We start from the raw sequence: 20500 nt of genomic DNA on the forward strand, positions 1-20500 counted from the left end.
CCGTCATAAGAAACATTCAACAATTATAACTTCTCCTATAAAGACACATTTTATATTAGTGTGTTTTACTACGTTAACTGTTTCTACACCAGTCTCTACAGGAGGAGTCATTATTGTTGAAAGACACACAAATAAATGCTTACAATTACATTATAGTGTGTTGGAAATGTTTGTATACGCCATCTTTAAATGTAAAGCGTTCCCTCTTACGTCACGTTATTGAGTGTGTTTGTACTACAGTCACAGACTCACAGTGTGAATATCAGTTGGATCACATTGCTTCTCATTGTGACACCTCCAGTGCTGCTAAATGAATGCAGTAGATATATGCAATTTGAAATCTGTCATTTTTGTTTGTTTGTTTTGTTTAATTTTGTTCAAGCATTTCTTACTTTTTTTTTGGGGGGAGGGGAAATAAATTATGTGAACTTGAATACTTTCCACTTGTTTTCCTGGTGGAGAGAGAGATGAATAATATTCTCTCTTCCAGAACGCAGCTCGGTCAGTTCTCCTCAGCTTCAAACTGTGTCGCTCTTCGTACCCCTCTAGTGTCGGTTTGGGACGTCTAGTAAACGCCCGTTACATGTTTACATGTACAGTGTCTTTTAAAAAGAAACACGGTCACACGGACATGAGCTGACGTGGAATCGTGACGAGGAAACGTTTAGATCTGTCACGATTAGGCTTTGCCTCTGTGTTCTGTGTTTCTCTACCCTCCTCACTCTACCTGTCAGTCACTCCCTCAGCCTATTCCCTTCACCTGCCTCTGATCACTAATCAAGCACTTCCCCCTCATCAGCACCACTCCTCTCACCTGTTCTTCCCCCTACATAAACTCCTGCCCCTCAGTCACTCCTTGCCAGATCCTTGTATTGTCTACCCGCCCGTTCGTAAACGTAGTAATTGAGAGTGAGAACAGGCTGGAATTCAGTACAAACTGCAGCTTTAAAAAGAGTGAAGATAAATATTATGAAGCACAGACGCTGTGTTGTGAAGAAGAGACATTTTAAGACGAATCACCCTTTTATTCCAAATGTTATTTCTTCTCTGTAGTCAAGGAACTTTTCTCCTGTTGTCCCTGAGTGGGACACAATGCAGAGAATTCAAGGAACGTTGTTTGTGACTTACTAAGAGAGATCATTTGACTTTACTACCAGAGTCCTGTCTCCTTAAACACAGAGCTCTAGTTACTCTACACACTGTTTCCATCAGGGTTCATGTACTTCACTAAAACTGCAGCAGAAGAGGTCAAATAAGGCTTCAGGGAAAACATTTAAACGCTATAAATGTAGTATTTAGACACTGTTGCTATTAGTTTTTTGTCTGTCAGGTCATCTGCATACTCACAAGCTTTAGTTGAAAAACTACATCAGAGAGCATTTGAATGATCGAGTGACTGTTTTCAGTTATTTAGACTATTATTATGAGCATTGAAGGGATATCTGAGAAATGGTGAGCTGTACCTCATTCTCACTCTAGGCTCATGTTGAAGATGGCAAAATGATAATTAAGGTTCAGTATCAAAGCCGCAAGAAATGCTCCAATTACATGATGCTGATTTAGAGGAATTCCTTTCTGAAGGTACATTTCCCAATTAGTATTTGACTTAAGATATAATTTGAACTGCCAATTATATTTTCTCATCCTGCATCATCAGGACCCACGTGAGGGAATCAAATTCCGGTGACTGACTTACGCAGCACTTTAATGCTTCTGATGTGTTTTATTTATTTGATTAATAACTGATTATACGCATCATTAGTAGTATTAGACTTAATCTGCACAAGGACACACAAGAAAGAGGAAAATAGTTTTATTTCAGATCAAACCATCACAACAAGATAAAGTAGAAAGGTTCTAATAACCTTTGTTTCCCTTTACAGCCCCATTACATATTATTGATCCAATACATGTTCACACTAAGATCAAAACACAACAAGACACAAAGTTTATCTTCCCCACATGCATACCCATGATTACATTAAAGAAGACCAGTTGAGCTGTATCGTAGGAGTACAGGGAGAAACAGTGATATATAATGTAATCATAATAGTAATATTAATCATAATTCATATTTCATATTGATAGATTAAATACAAAGTGCTTCCCAAGAGCCAGTTTCAAAAGATAGAATCATTCAAATCATTGAAACCAATAAAAGAGATTTAAAAACAAATGAATAAGTAACAATAAATGCAGTCGGTGAGGAAAGATCTACAGAATGATAAGTACGTTGAAACCACAACAAACACCAAAAACAACTTTAATCAAACATCACTCAGAGTCTAAATAATATCGAGTCAGATTAACACATTAACTCACGATTAACATAAAAACCAAACACCTCTAAATATTTAAAATCCCTCAACCAAAACTTAAATGTTCACTTTGTTGGTGTGACCGTTAGCTGAATGATCAGTTAACAGAATTACACAACGGACGGCTTTTGGTTTGTATTCAGCACTGATTCTGTTTTAAACGTGATGTAATAATCAGCTGCAGATGGAGAAGTGAGTCTCAATAAAGACGAGTCAAAATGACTCAACCAAAACAAAGGTATGTGTAGAATATTCAACAGGGCTCGAATATGTAATAATGATCCTCATTACTCTTAAATCATTTGTTTTTGGAGAAAAATGGTGTAAAATGTTTGAGGCTATGCTGTGCTCTTTAACATGCTCACCTTGATGAGTGTCTGAATAACAATCAACCGTGATGAGCATCAGGGAGGGTTGGCTTTCTGTTTCCAAATTTAATCTTCATTTTCCAAAACTGCTTCATTCATTGTTTTGGATATTTCCTCCTGGGCTCCGGTCTTCCTCTGTGTCCTACAGCATGTAAATAAAGAGGAAAGAGCATCAGCATCAGAACAAGAGCAGTGCAGAGTGAGAGATCCAATTTAGACATCACTGAAGCAGAAACTAGACTGAGCTGGTGATGAAATGATTTATCGATTGACAAAAAATCAACAAATTTATGAATAATGAGTCAAACAACAGTCTTGTGTGAAAGTGAAGGAACATTGGTCGGATAAAAGAAGCTTTATGAGACCTTGGACTTTAGTTCATTGTTATTTTCCCTCTTCTCTTACATCTATAGACTTAACTATACTATACTACTATACTATATATCAGTCTACTGAGAAAATAATCATTAAGACAAATAATCATGAGCAGCAGACCTGGACAACACGAACTGTTGATCAAAGAGCTCTGACAAGATGTGACATGATTAATCTCTCCTTCCCTCCTCATGTCCCCATCCTTATACTCATACTTTAAATATATAATACTATATTTAACAGCCTAAATCTAAATATTACCTGAGGATTTGACCTTTGGTTTTCCCACCACAGTTCCATGTGCTTGAAGGCTTTGTTCACACTTGTTTTATCAGTCTTCTTGTAGTAAACCCTGATCAGCTTCTCAGAGAAGATTGTCGGGTGAAACACGGACTTCTGTAAAGAATGAAAGCAGCAAACATTAGAGAATAATGACATAACAGAGGAGGCCTTACAAAGAAAGACACACAAGATAATAGATTATGATTTAAACTGTTGTGGTTTAGTTCTGACCTGGTGTTTGGGGAGCTCGATTGCTTTATCAGGCTTTCTCTTATTGTAGAACCGCATCTCATCGATGGGGTTCTTGATTTCCATCCCGTAGTTCAATTCAACGATCTAAAAGAGACAGAAGACAGACGCCTGTTTTTACTTTCACATGTAAATTATGCCAATGAAGGAAGGCAACATCTCACAAATTAAAATGATTATTCAAGATTTTAAGAAAAGTGAAGTGTAGCAGGAGACATGACCAGTTTAAACCTATAACATGATAATCACTTAATGTTATAAAGGAGTAATAAAAGCTTTATTATTATGTTCTGTTCTATGCTGTAAGATGGAAAACAAGAGAAAGAAGAATAGGAGTAGAAAGGACATTTTTCTGTGCAAATTTGACGAGTAAAAAATGAAATGTTGTCAGTTGTTATGGTGCGTTTGTAAAGTGATGTCACAGCTCACTGAAAAGAGAGAAGACGCAGCTCTGGAGACGAATGTCTGGCTAGTAAGCTAGTTTACTTAAAAGCTTTAAAATGTCCGCCATTCTGACCATCCTGCTACGTTGATTTAAATAGGAATGTCCGCTCTACTCTTCTTTTATATCTATGGTTCTCACCTTGACTGAGTAAACATTGTGGGTGCAGTGACATATGAGCAGACAGATCAGCAAAAATATGTATTAATCAATAAAATGATGACTGATGTAGTGATGCATGTAGTCTGTTGGAGCCAATCAGAGAAATTCACACTATCTTCTATAACCAATCGTGATGTTCCAGCAACAGACATATTCAAAGTATACAGATGGGGTGAAATAGAACGTTGCTCAACATCTGGACGATATCTGTGACTGTTGTTGATGTTGGTGATTGTTTTCTCTACTCGCAAGTGTTGAGAATAAACCCTGAACAGACATCTCTCTTGAGTTTCTATTATAAAATTCCCACCACATGAACTAAAAGTAAATGGACTAAAAACTCACGTCAACTTCAAAGTCCTCTGCTTTCAGTTCGTCCTTCTGACAGTCGGCCAATTCCTTTTCCCAACGACGTTTCAATTTCTTGTGGAGAGAGGAGAAAAGGTGAGCAGTGGGAGGGACAAGAGATTAAAAAAATCATTACAACTTAACAGTTGAAATTGAAAACACTGTTTGTCTCTCTGTCCACACTTTTTGTCACCCAAAAATTGAGCCACAACGTATATACATATTAAAGAAAACTCCCAAGTAAATGTATGAGTGTAGCACAAATTGAGAGGACAACTTTCACATGTTAATTATGCCAATGAAGGAAGGCAACATCTCACAAATTAAAATGATTATTCAAGATTTTAAGAAAAGTGAAGTGTAGCAGGGGAAACATAATAATCATGTTATAAAGGAATAATAAAAGCTGTATTATTATCTTCTGTAAGATGGAAAACCAGAAGAAGAAGAATAGGAGTAGAAAGGACATTTTTCTGTACAAATTCGACTAGTACAAAATGAAATGTTGTCAGTTGTTATGGTGCGTTTGTAAAGTGATGTCACAGCTCACTGAAAAGAGAGAAGACGCAGCTCTGGAGACGAATGTCTGGCTAGTAAGATAGTTAGCTTGTCCATCTCTGGAGCGGTGAGTGAGGCGGTTCAGCTCATTTTCTGTAACCAGTGTAGCATTAAAACATGGTGGATTTATCTAGCTAGCTAACGAGCCAGCTGTCTGCTAGCTAGCTAGCTATCTTGCTAATCCCACCATTTTTTAATGCTACACTGGTTACAGAAAATGACCATCTGTTGATAGCAGTGTGCTTTTCTGTACCAAGTGTGTGGATGAAGCATCAAGTTGTTAAGTTTTACTCATTAACTCTGTCTCTCTACGCTTCCTAACGTTTCTACTCCACCACTCGTTTTAGTCATTATTACAAAACCTCAAGTTAGCTCGCTACAACGATCGCAATAACAACGGTACAGATTAAAAATGTCCGCCTTTCTGACCATCCTGCTACGTTGATTTAAATGGGAATGTCTCTAATCTTCTTATAGTTCTAAAATAATATAATTTCTCACCTTGACTGAGTAAACATTGTGGGTGCAGTGACATATGAGCAGACAGATCATCAAAAAGATTTATTAATCAATAAAATGATGACTGATGAAGTGATGCATGTAGTCTGTTGGAGACAATCAGAGAATGTCACACTATCTTCTATAACCAATCGTGATGTTCCAGCAACAGACGTATTCAAAGTATACAGATGGAGTGAAATAGAACGTTGCTCAACATCTGGACGATATCTGTGACTGTTGTTGATGTTGGTGATTGTTTTCTCTGCTTGCAAGTGTTGAGAATAAACCCTGAACAGACATCTCTCTCTTGAGTTTCTATTACAAAATTCCCACCACATGAACTAAAAGTAAATGGACTAAAAACTCACGTCAACTTCAGAGTCCTCTGGTTCTGCTGTCCGTTTGCAATACTTGCAGCCGGCCAAATCCTCTTCCTGACGACGTTTACATTTTTTGGAGAGAGGAGAAAAGGTGAGTAGTGGGAGGGACAAGAGATTTGAAATGTATTCCAACTTAACACATTTTACTCTGATCAACATTAAGCAGATGAAATTTAAAACACTGTTTTGGCTCTCTGTCCACACTTGTCTCAACCAAAAATTGAGCCACAACTTATATACGTATTAAAGAAACATCTGGACAATATCTGTGACTGTTGTTGATGTTGGTGATTGTTTTCTCTGCTTGCGAGAATAAACCCTTAACAGACATCTCTCTCTTGAGTTTTTATTACAAAATTCCCTATACTAAAAGTATTTGGACTAAAAACTCACATGAACTTCAGAGTCCTTTGCTTTCAGTTTGTCATCCTGACGACGTTGCATTTCCTTGTGGAGAGTGGAGAAAAGGTGAGTAGTGGGAGGGACAAGTTATTCCAACTTAACAATAGTACTCTGATCAACATTCAGTAGTTGACATTGAAAACACTGTTTTGTCTCTCTGTCCACACTTTTCTCACCTAAAAAGTTAGCCACAGCTTGTATAGGTATAATGAATGTGTGAGTGTATCAGGCTCGTCACAGGGAGCAGGAGAGGACTGAAGGGAGGTTTAATGCGCTGGAACTCAACAGAGTGAGCAGCTGTGTCTGCTGCCCGTTCACAGCAGGAGCTGTGTGGCTGTTAAGTTGAGGACAGTTCAACTCTCTGTGATCATTTTAAATGTTGATATCGACGATGCAGCACAGCTGCTGTCATTAACCAGTGTTTATGATGAAACTATAAGATAATGATTCTTCAGCCAGGATGTCTGTCCCACACCTTGCCAGATATCGGCTGTGATGCAGAGTTTGGTTGTTTGCCAACTGAGAGTATGAAGAGGTTAATTATTTTTCTTATATCTTATAGATCACATCGTAATAAACAGAAGATTAAGAAAAGTTAAAGTAATTAGACTGAAAAACTCACCTCTTTATCTTCTGATTTCATTTTTTCCAATTCGGTAATCATGGCCTTGTTCTTCATGGGAAGGAGGGAGAAAAAGTTAGAGATTGAGAAATTTGAGATTAAATTAAAGTTAAATGTAAAAATGCAACTTTGTCTCTGGGTTTTCACTCTCTGTCCACAACAAACAGCAATCAACACAAAACACCAGGAGCCTGTTGCATAAAACTCTGTAGATTCACAACTAAAACTGAGCGTACACACAAAGACATAAATATCCACTGTTATCTATGAATGAATGCAGGAACGCTCTTATACATTCGTTTGCATATTGTTTACTCTACAAAGGGCTTGACAATACAGGATCAAATTAAACAATCCTGAACAGGGAGATGATGGCTCAAATGTAATTAAAAAAACATAAATCACTTTAAAAGTAAGTTTGTAAATGTGTGTTTAATTGATTGATTTTACATAACATCGCGTAGACTGCAAAAATAATAATACAATCAGACAAATTGGCAAACGACCAAAAATCAATGTTCCCCGTCTCTCAATATATTATGTATGATTGGTCTAAGTGGGTCTGTTAATACCAGTTTTTGGAGGAAAAGACGTCTGCATGGATTTTTAAACTTAATACCTTCAACTTTATTTCAATGGTCTTATACAAACAGGTACATACATGAAATCTGACCTCTGCATTTAACCCATCAAGACGTTTAGGAGCCACTTGGGGTTCAGTGTCTTGCTCAAAAACCCTTCGACATGCGGACGGTACAATGCGGTATGGAACAGGTAACCTTCTGGTTAAATGGTAACCTGTAGATTGGATCTTGTGCGTACACATTATTTACACATTTGGCTCTTGGCAGAGTAACCAGCTGTGTCTGTAGCATATGAATTCATCTATGATGCCAGAAAGACATTTGGTGAGGTCACAATGACCTTTGACCCCAACATCTAATCAGTTCAACTTGATTCTACAATATCTCGTGGATTTGTGTGCCAAATTTGAAGAAATTCCCTCCAGACGTTGCTTAGAATAGACCGGACCATACACGGCTGCTGCCGGCGTGGAGGCATAACAATAAAATCACCCTTAACCCTCAAGTGAAATTCATGACTTCTTTGGATTTGATGGACGCCAAAGGTCAAGTGGCCTTAAAATGACAAAATTACAGGCCTGAATGTGATCCAGTCACACAATGACACTAGTGCGTACCTCGGTAAGCGTTCTTTCACCCAGAAACCTGGGGTGTTGTCGAGCGACAATCTTCTTGAGAATGTCCTTCGCCTCAGCCATCGAACGACATTCCCTGGCTGAAGGACCTCCGCTGGCTGAAGGACCTTCGCTGGCTGAAGGACCTCCGCTGGCTGAAGGACCTTCGCTGGCTGAAGGACCTCCGCTGGCTGAAGGACCTTCGCTGGCTGAAGGACCTCCGCTGGCTGAAGGACCTTCGCTGGCTGAAGGACCTCCGCTGGCTGAAGGACCTTCGCTGGCTGAAGGACCTCCGCTGGCTGAAGGACCTTCGCTGGCTGAAGGACCTCCGCTGGCGTAGGTCAGGTCTGAAGAGTTGAGTATTCGTTCATAAACATGATCTACAGGTGAATTAGAACAAACCAAAGAAAGAGTCACAAGATCATTCAGTGTTACACAAATAAATAAGTGACATCACAATCCGAGGCATAACTCAAAGAAATAAGCAAAATCAATGTGATGAAATGACTTTTACTTCATTAATTTGTTTTAAAAAATAAAAATAAAAACTTCATGATTAAACCTCAGCAAGTTGCTTCTACTCACAGTTGCCCATTTGCCAAACTCAACTATCCAATAATACCAAAGCAACGTAACAGGGTTTGGCAAGTTTGTGATCTCTCTCCGTGCTGAAGCGATGTGCATCAGGCTTTAAGAAGAGCGTCTACAGTCTGGAGGGTTGCGTCTTTATTTAGTCTTTACAAGTGCAAAAAGTGTCAGTGATGGATGAAATGTGCCTGCAATCATTAGCATGTCCAGCAAACTGGCTAACTACCTGTAGCACTAGTGACTGACTGCAACGTCTACTGTATAGTTTTTCCCAAATTTATGGAAATATGTAATTGTAGTTCCTAATGTATCAAAGTTTAGATTCGTGTTTACAGCTCACTCCTGCTTTTTGTTGGATTTGATCAAGTTTACATGAATTTTACACTCCAACAACCTTTAACCAAACTTAGTCCCTCAGGTAGCTTTCAAAGAACATAATGTTATCTGCTCTGCGATGTTTTTAATCATTCAAATTTGCCTGGGTGGTTAAAAACTATTTTTAAAGTAAAATAATGCTTTTTTTTGTAAAGGCAGCTGCAGTATGTACAAAAAGTATAAAGTATGTGATTTGGAACTCAGTGTTTGTATTTGTTGAACATGGCACAGATGGCGGTTCGTCTGCCCACTCCTCTCTGTGTCTTCATGTTAAAGCACACAGCGGTTTCTACAGACCTGTCAGCTTGGTGTAGGCCTCCGGGTCATCGATGGCTGTGGACAGAGTGAACATCTTCCCTCCAGAGCCTTGGATCTGGATGTGCTCGTCTGCTTTCAAAAAGGCCTTTGTGATCCTGAATAATCACATTATTACTTTTCACAACATTTTGCTGCACAACATACAAGAGAGGGAATTATGAAGCAAATTAAATAATCTACAGCAGAAAAAAGGTAAATGTAGTTATTAGAGTACCAACGGGGGAAAGGTATTTACTCACATAGACTCTATGATGTTGTTCACGCTGTGGTGGCAGGCATTTTTGTGGAGGTTGTATCTTAAGTGGTACAATTCGTACAGATTGTTCACCTCCTGTGGAGAGCATCGCTTATAGTTTAGTCACAACTCATAACAATTGTTAGCGGTTTAAAATGTGATAAAGAAAAGCAGGGTCCACGTGGACGTAATTATGGGTCAATATTTTGAGCTTGTGAAATGTTTCAGTAAAAACTCACTAAGTTAAGTTTGTGAACGTGTTACTATGTTCTGCATCTATAGAAATACTTTGTGCGTGTGATGTTGCTGATTCATATATTGTCCCAGAGGAATTTCAGAGAGAAAGTCTATTAATTCCTTATAATGGAAACCTTGAAGGGCATTATCCCACTGACACCATGGTCACTTCTGGGCTTCTCACTGGTTTTAACATCACATCACCCCGATCCTGGCTCATCTCTACTGGCTCCCTGTTTTATAATTCCAGCTTGAAGAAGAGCTGTATGTTGTATGTGTAATGTAATGATGCGTTCACACCAAACGCAAAGCATGTCAAATTACTTACGGATGTTTACTCGCGGGATCAATTGTGTTTATTCGCGTCATTTGCACAAAATGCACCGGAGAGGGGGAGTGGCTTATCTCCATGGAAACCGTTATCAACTAAGCCATTTATTTCTGCCATCAACCATGAAAGAAATAACCTCTTTTTCTGCTTAGTTCATGTTGTGGAAGTCTCAGATAACCCGGGAAACTAAACGCCGTCTTGTCTGAAACAACTTTTAAAAAGCTTGTTTTCTGAATGAAGCTCGGATCGATCGGTGCTAAGCTAAGCTAACATTGTAGCAGCTCCATCAACGCTCACAATAACGTCATCTAGACGTAAATACGGCAGCGTCTCTTTCATTGTTTGTACCATATGGTTTACACACACACATTTATACACATAGTTTGGTCCGGTCTCTGCTGATATGAGGTGTCGTAGAGCTCTGGGTGAACACAGACGGCTACAGTATTTATTTCCTGATTCAACAACAGCAGGACGTCAGTGATGACAGGAGGAGCATCTCAACGCTGATCGGCTTTTAGCAAATAAGCTCATAGAAAATTTCTCGGCCAAGCTGGAAAATTTCAACTCGCGCAAATACGTGAATTTCACTATATTCATAATTTTATGGTTTGAAAAAAGTGTTTTACTGACAATCGTCGGCCTAGATTAAGAGATCTATTGATGCGATCTGGAAGATTCACATTGATGCTTTCTAGTCACTTCTCTTATAAAGTGTTGAATCGAGAGGAAAGCAGTAACGTTGGCAGCTAACAGCTGTTGTTAAGAGAGTATGGAGCTCCATTCAAAATGTAATTAAAGTAAATGATATCATGATGTGTTCAAATGTAATTTAAAATGTAGTTTTGGTGAGAAACTTGAACAAATGAATCCAGTTGTTTGAAGGAGATGTTTTTACAGCAATATAGAATAGATATTAAAGAGAGAATTATGATCTAAACAGCTTATAATACATCATTAAAACTACTAATGACTAGATGTTTTTTATCAATAAATATATAAATGTTTATTTCCTAATCATTTGAATTGTGTTTTTATGCAAATAACCAGTAAGAATGACTAAAACAAAGTAAAGGGAAAAGTTGATTATTCATATCTTAGTTCATTAGACAATGACAATTGTGATATTAAAATATCAGATTGTGACATCGTAGTAACGTAGGTCATTGGGCAATCCTTATTGTTGGACCCTGGAATAGTTTGCTGTTTTAAAAACTGATCGAAAAAGAAGATATTGGAAAGTCAGCACCTTGTCTCTTGTGCAGATTTGCTTCAGCCTGTCCTTTAGCTTCTGCCCGTCCTTTTGCTTCTCCTCACACACTCTGGCAAACTTGATGAAGCGGCGATAGTTAAAGTTGGTCTGGATGCCCAGGTGGTGGGCGTCCCTGAGAAGAGACAGAGTGAAGAAATATGAAAAGAATGTGTTTCTTACGTTAAGATAATACGTTGTAGTTCATCACTCTGCATTGTGAATTGTGAATTCTCTACAGTCGCCGTTCAACAAACCCCACCTGGCAAGGTAGTCAAACTTGTCCACATCAATGCCATTTCTTTTGTTGGCCACGATCTCATAGAGGAAGGACTTGTCTTCTGGACGGCCTTCGTACGGCCACTGCGGAGATGACAGACAACAGTCATCATCAAAATCTGCTTTATAGTCCAAGTTTGTTCACGCATGCAAAGAATGTAAATCTGGTTTCCAGTAGCTCTCAGTGGTTTGACACACAAACACACACGAGGACAACAAAGATAAGCAAACACAAACACTATTCTTTACAAGTGAGCAGGTGTGGAAATATAAAGCTAGAAGGTACATATAAGTAGATCAAAACAGGTTCTAGGTGGAGTTAAACAAGAGGATATGTAAATGTTAAAACATATGATCCTGAACTGAGCCCGTTCAGATGACCATGTGATCAGTTTTGTGGATCTCTGATCGATAAACTAGTCGTTAATTTCCCTGCTGAGGGAGAACAGGAGAACGTTATTCCACAACAAAACCTGAATGATGCTACTAGCAGCTACCTTCTGGTCTCCAGCTTCCTCCGTGTCCGGCAGTCCAACGATCAGCTCCTTGATGAAGATCAGGTCCTCGGGCAGCACCAGGCCGTGCTGCTTCATCACCAGCTTCAGCTCGTTGACATCCACCAGGTAGTCAAACATGTCGAGAGAGGCCTTCTCATGCTGCGACACAAACACACACTTGTGTTATTAATACTGGACACATTTTAATGGTTCACAATTTAAAAATGAAAGCATAATGACTAATTACTCAAATAGAAAGTGCTTATCTCAGCTGAAACACGACAGGATATTAATGTTAACGCTCGTCTTATCTCACGTTTGCACGTCTGTGCTGATAACGTTCATAATGACCATGAGGCTTGAGGTTCTTGAGGTTCTTATCGCTCTGAACGGTGCAATCGCCATCTCAGTCCTCGACTGTCATGACATAATGTCAAAACTGCATATACAAAAAGCCTCTGGCTTCTTTCCTCATGCTGCAAGATACACAGATTCGTTAACATATAGTTGTGATGGCAAAAATTCCTGTATTGTAAGGTTTTGTGTATTTTCATTGCGCTACGGTTTGTTTTTAAATGATACTGCTGACATTTATTAAAGTAATGAAAATGTCATAACATCCATTTCCACTGTCATGATTGATGTCGTTTGATAGCATAAATATTGATGTTTTGGGAAAGCCATCTAATATACATGATATGTCCCAACGTTTGTATCAGAACATCTGTTAATGCAGGTTTTTCTTCTACTTTAGGGTTTGCCCCAAGACTCTCCTGGTCGCCTCCCCTCGAACCCAAACTATAACTGGTCTGGACATCCTTTGTTAGCGCTCTCATGCTCCTCTGACATTCTGCCTCTCTTGTCCTTATCTCTTTGCCTGGGTCCAGACCTTTGAATCCGCGATCTCCCCTGAGTTCTAGTCGACTGATTCGTCTGGCATCGGGACAGGCAAACAACAAAGTTTTCCTCAATTAAAAAGTAATTGACGAATTAGCACAGCGGAGGGACCAACGATTAGCCAATCAGAGCCAAGTGCGGTACTAAAACTGTGCGCCGATACCGAGGAGTAATAAAAAGGAGACGAGATCAGGCGGCAGGAGCAAGGGGGGCGTTGACCAAAAACTGAGGTCAAGTTGGACAGTTTTTAGCTGCCTTCAAAGAATAAACAGGAAGTCAAAGACACAGTAACTTCCTGTTAGATCCGACCTGTAGGCTACTTGTAGTTTACAGACCTCATTTGGATTTATTGATGTGTGTTTGTAAATATATATTTATGTGTCTGTCTGTGAAACACTTTAATGCTCGTTTTGATATGTTTACTACAAATAAGCTTTATTATTATCAACCACACAAGATATGTTTTAGATTAAACCTTTGTTGCACAACATGAGACTAAAAGCCAACAATCGAGCGTTAAATATAACAATTACACAGAAAAATAGGATTTTCTACAAAACGTGGTGTTTGTTGTCAAATCTGAGAGCCAATCAGCTCTTTGATCCGATGGCGTTTCCCATCATGCATTGGGGTCATGTGATCGGTGGAGAGCGACTGCGGCGCCTGGCTCTAAAAGCTGTGGCCGCCTCAATCTCGTGAGGTCATCGTTGACCACGTGTTCATGACGTCAAGTGTAAAGTCGGGATCAAGTCGGACACAAATCTAACCGGCATGCATTGAGCGGCGATCGCTGGTGATCGATTCTGAGCAGGACTGGCTCATCTCCAACAAGCCTATTGACGTTTGATTCAGGCAGATACGTTGGTCTCTCCTGATTGGTTCGCAAAAATCCCAACACTGAACCATCGACAACAGAGACCCAGAATCCCACTGCTCTCCAGAGTGAGCTCGACTCCTTTGGCTCAACGATGCTGCGATTTCAACATTTATTTTGTGGTTTCTTACCTTCCAATCCTTCTTTTCTGGACGTGCTTTGTGGATGAACTTTTCAAACGAATGGGAAAAAGGCCCATGTCCTAGATATGGATAAAAAAATAAGAGATAATTTGCAAAAAACATTTAAAAAAATAACCCATCAAACTGGTGTTGGGTTATTCATTTAGCCAAATCTACTAAGGCAAAACAGGGAGCACCATGGAGGTGAGGGTGGGCTGTGATTGGTTAAGAGAAACAGATTGTGAAATGGTTCACATGAAAGTATGTGAATGTATTGTTATTGTCTGCCTTCATTGGGGACCAGCCTTCATGCATTAGATGTAATAGTGAGAAGGTGTGTATCACTCACCCAGGTCGTGGCAAAGACCAGCAATCTGCACACAAAGGACGTCTCTGTCGTCGATGTTGAGATCCAGCTGACTTGTTCTCAGAGCGTTTACAAGCTCTCCTGCCAAGTGCGCCACCCTTTATCCCCACACACAACACACAACAACAAATTCATTATACAATTACCGCACAAGTATCCTGCTGCAAAGCTGAAAGTATGAACCTTTGTTATGCGTGGCCCAAGGTATGCTGTGTGTTTACTTTGGTTTTATTGATTGTTTTAGGTCCTTCACTGCAAACCAGTCTTTGTTCAATTAGCAGCGTGATTCCCTTAAGACATAAAACTATCTGATGATAAACAGACTTACCCAATCGAGTGTTCAAAGCGGTTGTGTGATGCTCCAGGGTAAACAAAGTAGACTCCTCCGAGCTGCTTGAGGTAGCGCAGTCTCTGGAATTGAGGTGTGTCTATGATTTTGACGAGTAGAGGGTGTAACTCCACCGTGCCGTGGATCGGATCATTAAACACCTGGTAGAACATATAGAACAAAACCAGTCAACTTATCATCCAGAAGAGGACCAGTAGAACCAGACCCAGTTATCCTGAGAGCTCTGAAAGCTAGCTCGAGCAGCTATTCTTAACCACGTGTCGGGGCAAGCAGTTACATTACATTAAAATAGTTTTTTTTGTAATTTACAAATCTAGCTATTTGTTAGCTAAATGTGCTCAAGAAATCACACAGATTACCAGTAAAATGTTGGGTGAGGGTCAGCACGATATTAGTTTTTCGTCAGCTGACAGCGACATAGCATAATTACATTCATGTTTCATTTTCTTTCTGTTTTTTCTCATGTTTCGTTTATTTCTCATTTGTTTGGCAAAGTGGAATTATTGTGATTATCAGAAGTGGGTCTCAAGTTACAAAAGGTTGAGGAGCCCTGAGCAAGAGGATACGATGCGGGTGGGTGATATGAGGTAAAGTTTTATTACATCATGGTATTACAAGATTAAGAGATTCTTCACTCAAAACATTATTCTACCAATTTTCCCGTGACACTGGAATATGAAAATGTTGTTGCACGAGACCCAATGAGCCCAAACATGAAGCTTCAAAGGAATGAGTTAAAAACACGGCCGTGGGATCATTGAGCACCTGGTACGACAAAATAGAACAAATATTGGAAACAACTGGTCTGTTTATGACCCAAAAGACTGACAGTAATAATAGCCCCTGTTCTTCTTTTCATTCGTTTCAGACTGCAATCTTCCTCATCTTCATTACTTTATTTATTTTTTGCTGAAGAGTGACAAAGGATTCAACAATAGCAGTAAACACACATAACCTTGACTTTGTAGGTTTATTCACTGACCCTGGCATCTTACACACTCCTTCACTGTTTATTCTACAAGCTCTTCAGCTTTGCTCTGTTTGGTTTCCCTCATCTCTGCAGCACTGAACATGTTGTGTAATGTACGGATAAACACATGATATATTATTACCTTGGGGGTCGTCATGGTCTCTATAGAAAATGGGGAAAAACTAAAATACAGAAGAACATATTAGGGAACGAGCTGGAGAGAGAAAGGCCAGCTGTGAAACCTCAATAAATCCAGTGAGGTGGATGTTGTTGAATAAATTAGAGATTTTAGTTTTGTACACATTTCCTTCTATTCTGGATTGTTATCATTTTTAAACATTGCAATCTTGTTTCACAAAGGAGCACTCACCCTATGCCAGTCTCTGTCCACGATGTCTTCTTCTTCTTCTTCTTCTTCTTCTTCTGAAGCTTTCAGAGGTTATTTATGTATCTAACCAAAGTTTGGATAGTCGCACAAATAATATTATACAAGGATGTTTAAACAGCTGATGACAGCAGACCTGCAGTAAACACACCCAGGGCTTGAACAACACCTGGCTTTTATATCTCCACCACACCTATCAGATAGGTCACTGCCCTCATGCAAACATGTTTGAGATAATTAGACATCGAAAACATTTTAGAGAAACCACTAACCAAACTGGAACAGGTTGATGAATAAAACTTGCCCACAAAGCAGAACAGGTAGCCTCACATTTACATTCAGGGACATTAATGGTGGTGCCAGTAGAAAACCACACAATGCGTGATCAGTTGACAAGTTTATTTTTCTTTTCATACTTCATAATTGTTGATGCATGATGTACCCCTGACAATCAGATCAACACAGATCGATAAGGAGAACAAATACTGGACACATCTAGTGCATTGGTGACGCTCCCTGTGATTAGTGAACAGGTGCTTCTTCATTTCATACTAAAATCTTCCTCTAAATTACCTTTATTGTTTTTTTTTGCTGAAGACTGACAATAGATTCAACAATAGACAGTAAACAGACATAATCTTGACTTTGTGGTTGTGTAGGTTCTCTCCCTGACGCTGGCATCTTACACACTACTTTGCTTTTTAATCAGCAGCACATTTTTTAAATCTCCAATTTAAAAACACTCAGAGTTTTATATGGGAACCACAGTGAAAGTGTTAAATCACCGCTTTTGTAAAAAGTCTTTATAAACACTAACAGTGTTTTAACTCTCACAGCGTAAAATACGAACAATGGACGACAAGAACACGTCAACAAGTCAGTGTTCAAAGTTCACTCATGAATAACTGCATCATACCTGCACCAGTGTTCAGGTAGGGACGTCAAGATATGAGATTATTATTTATATCACTATTATTTTTTATCTGAACTTGGGCGAACCAGATCTGATGAGTCTGAGCTGAAGGAGTTTCTGGTGACCCTGCATGATGTCATCTGGTTTCATCAGTTTCAAAGTCATAATCAACAATTTTGAACACATTGGGTGTTTGAACCTACAGCAGAACTCTGGCGTAGTGTCGATCGGTTTACCCTTCAACACTATAGTGGTGTCAACATCAATACTGTGGACTGGACTGTTGTCTGGATGCCAATAACATGGTTCCCTTGCTGGGGATGAGCTTCTTGTCCATCACAACTTAGTAATACTGATGGCCCACTTCGAGGCTGCTGCATGACTGTGCGCAAAATTACATATCAAGTTGAGTCTTAATATTATCTTTAGTGACATGTCATTTTTATTGTAGCCATGTATCCTTGAGAAACGGAACCAGATGGTCCAAGGCCTGAGCTGCGCTGATGATCTGCGTCTTCTTTAGCAGCCTGAGGGAGTAGGATAAGAGCAGGCTCTTATCCTACTCCCTCAGGCTGCTAAGACGCCGTGTCACTGTCCCAACCATGACTGATAGACAGAATTGTAAACTCCTTTCACTCTGTTTCCATCCTCGGTCTGATATTGCCTTTACTCCTACACATTTCTATGAGGTAGGGGGTTTGATTTTTTGCTAACCCAGGGGTCGGCAACCCGCGGCTCCAGAGCCGCATGCCTCTGTTGCCAGATTCGTCAAACATTCACAAACATATTGCTGGAGATCTAAAAGCCACATCTCATATATATTGCGAGGATTACGACTGTAGAAGTGAGCACTACATCACAGCCAGGTATGAAGAAATACATTGAAGAAAATATATTTATGGAAAGATCGCATCAACCTGGATTCGAACGCTGTCGCGCAAAATAGTAATAAATTGATAAGCAGCTGCGCTACGCGATCCGTCATTCGCATCTTACGTCACTGTCCAGCGCCTTTCCCTATACGTGGCTTATCATGAGTTGCAGACCTCCGCCCTCAGTAAACTATCAATGGATAAGTCCAAAAGAAGAAAAGTCACGGAGGAAAATATAGTTTCATTCTGCGTGGACGTATTCATTTGCTTTCACTGCGAACGATGCTGGCTTACCTGTATGCTTGATATGTGGCGAGACATTTGCAAACAACAAAAAATTTAAAAAAACGCTTCACACTGGAGATGAGCGAAAAAGAGCAATTCCTCAACTGCTGCAGCAAACTCTGCTCTTCATAAGAGTTTGATATTGTTATAACACGTGAAATAGCAATAAAATGTCAACAAGTGTCTTTATTCTTGTTCTATAATTCCATAAATACAACAAACTATAGTTTTTGTATATATCTTATAACTATATATACAACTTTATAAACTGTGACATCAAATAGCTTTTGCGGCTCCAGACAAATTTTATTTGGTGGAAAATAGGACAAAATGTGTCTTTGGATAGTAAAGGTTGCCGACCCCTGAACTAACCAATCACCAGAGACCAACGTATCCGCCTGAATCGAACGTCCTTACAGCGTGTTAAAAGAGAAAGTTAAATCATAACTATCCTACGATGTCAGGCAATATTGAGAAGAAAAGCTGTATATGTAAAATTAATTTGTTATTCGGGGGGGTCGGATGAAATTCAAATCTATTATTCAGCAGCTCAAACGCCAAAGAGAGGCCATTGAGGGAAGGATTCAGAGATGTCGTGGTAATCCTCAGACCCGCCGTCTATTCTGGGAGGATTTCTGTAAATGTCTTTTGATTACTTGTAATGATTAAAGATTCAAAATGTGTTGTAACGAGGTGGCAGTCAGAGCTTAACGTTACGGTTACAGACACAAATGAGGAAGGTTTGAGACGAGTAGAGAACAGAGACGTGAGCCCACGAAGAGGTAAATGATGTTCAAAGACATTTTACCTATATGCCAATTACTTCTGTGTTTGTTTTATCTGTCCAATTTCACACAATTTCACTCATCCTTACAGTCCTATCTATACCGTGGTTTTAAGAAACTTACCCTTCAGTCTCAACCATGTGTGTTGCCAGAATGTATGTAACTATCTTCCTCGTTCCACTGTCACACAGCGTCCCAGTTTCTTCATATGTTTCAAGCACTGTGCTCCTTCTTGGTTTTGTCCGCAGAATCAGCTTATCAGAGAAACAGATTATGACAACACTTAAATTACATTAAGTTGGTACAATGTATACTCTAACAAGGCCGAGTAGTCTGGCCTGAATTTGGCTCTGTTTGATGTGTAATTCCTTGATCCACAAGGAACCTTTCCAGAGTCACATGACAATCTGTACGAAACCAATAATTCTTCAAACAAATGCGAGCTGACACACAAATAAAACTGGATAAATACATTTAACAGGATATGAAATTATTCCTCACCCAATGGTATACCAAGCAGTTTTTATTTGATCCTAGAGCAGCATTGCAGCCCGATGGTAAAGTCAAGAGATATTTGAAAGGACAAATTTATAATAATTAAAATTAAATAATTCTAAATGCTATCCATTTACTTTGTTATCGTCAGCCATTGTGGTTATTTGCATAAAAACGCAACATTTAAATGAATAGATAATAAATGATTGTGTTTCTATTTAAAAACTTGCTTTCATTAAAAACAACAATAAAGCTGCTTAGATCTAGTGTTAGGAATTTAAACAAGTCATAGTTTTCTCTTCAATAGATATTTTATATTGCTGTGAAAACATCTCCTTCAAAACAAATTTTTGTTTCTTTCTAAGGTTACATTTGAACACATCATAATAACGTTACAATTCAAATTTGGTCAACACTCATTTTCACTCAGTATACCTTGAACGCCTCACAGCTGTTCTTCGATAGACGCGGGACTCTGAAGATGACGAGGAGCTTCAACCGACGTCATTCGCTCCGCTGCTTGGGGCTCCGCCCTCCTTGTGCCAGCCAATAGGAAGTGACCTGCATCAAGTTAACTTTAAACAAGCAAGTAAAATACCGGAAGTAAGTTGTTTTACCTGTGAAATAAAATCTTTAAATATGTCCACCTATTCAATAGAGTCGAGGTTAGCGTTTAATGGAGCTCATCATCAACTTTTGTTTTGTTTTCTGATCAGGGGTTGAAGCAAATAAAACATTGTGATTAATGTCCAATAATACAAATATGCAGCAAAAATGCCAACCACAACTATTTAGTTAGGAAGATCTGTACGTGTTGGTCTTGTGTGAGTTATACTGGTATTTCATCGTGTATTTCATGGAACAATTAATTT

The 20500-nt window shown here is 39.2% G+C and overlaps 1 protein-coding gene across 1 annotated transcript; it reads right to left on the bottom strand.

Annotated features, from left to right (window-relative positions):
- Window positions 1–1797: 1797 nt before the first annotated feature.
- On the bottom strand, window positions 1798–20098 carry LOC306707004 (deoxynucleoside triphosphate triphosphohydrolase SAMHD1-like). Its single transcript, XM_079174275.1, has 20 exons — window positions 20064–20098; window positions 19257–19387; window positions 16264–16344; window positions 16036–16075; window positions 14903–15063; window positions 14557–14672; window positions 14217–14287; window positions 12315–12473; window positions 11801–11901; window positions 11539–11674; window positions 9726–9817; window positions 9466–9581; window positions 8209–8585; window positions 7008–7058; window positions 6377–6430; window positions 5972–6037; window positions 4542–4619; window positions 3575–3679; window positions 3323–3457; window positions 1798–2828 (listed from the first exon to the last, which is right to left on the bottom strand). Exons 4-20 carry the CDS (start codon window positions 16048–16050, stop codon window positions 2778–2780), a joined length of 1884 nt encoding a protein of 627 aa, XP_079030401.1. The 5' UTR covers window positions 16051–16075; window positions 16264–16344; window positions 19257–19387; window positions 20064–20098; the 3' UTR covers window positions 1798–2777.
- Window positions 20099–20500: the final 402 nt, after the last annotated feature.

This window comes from Pholis gunnellus (genome assembly GCF_910591455.1).
Source record: "Pholis gunnellus genome assembly, chromosome: 2".
NCBI classification, from domain to species: domain Eukaryota; kingdom Metazoa; phylum Chordata; class Actinopteri; order Perciformes; family Pholidae; genus Pholis; species Pholis gunnellus.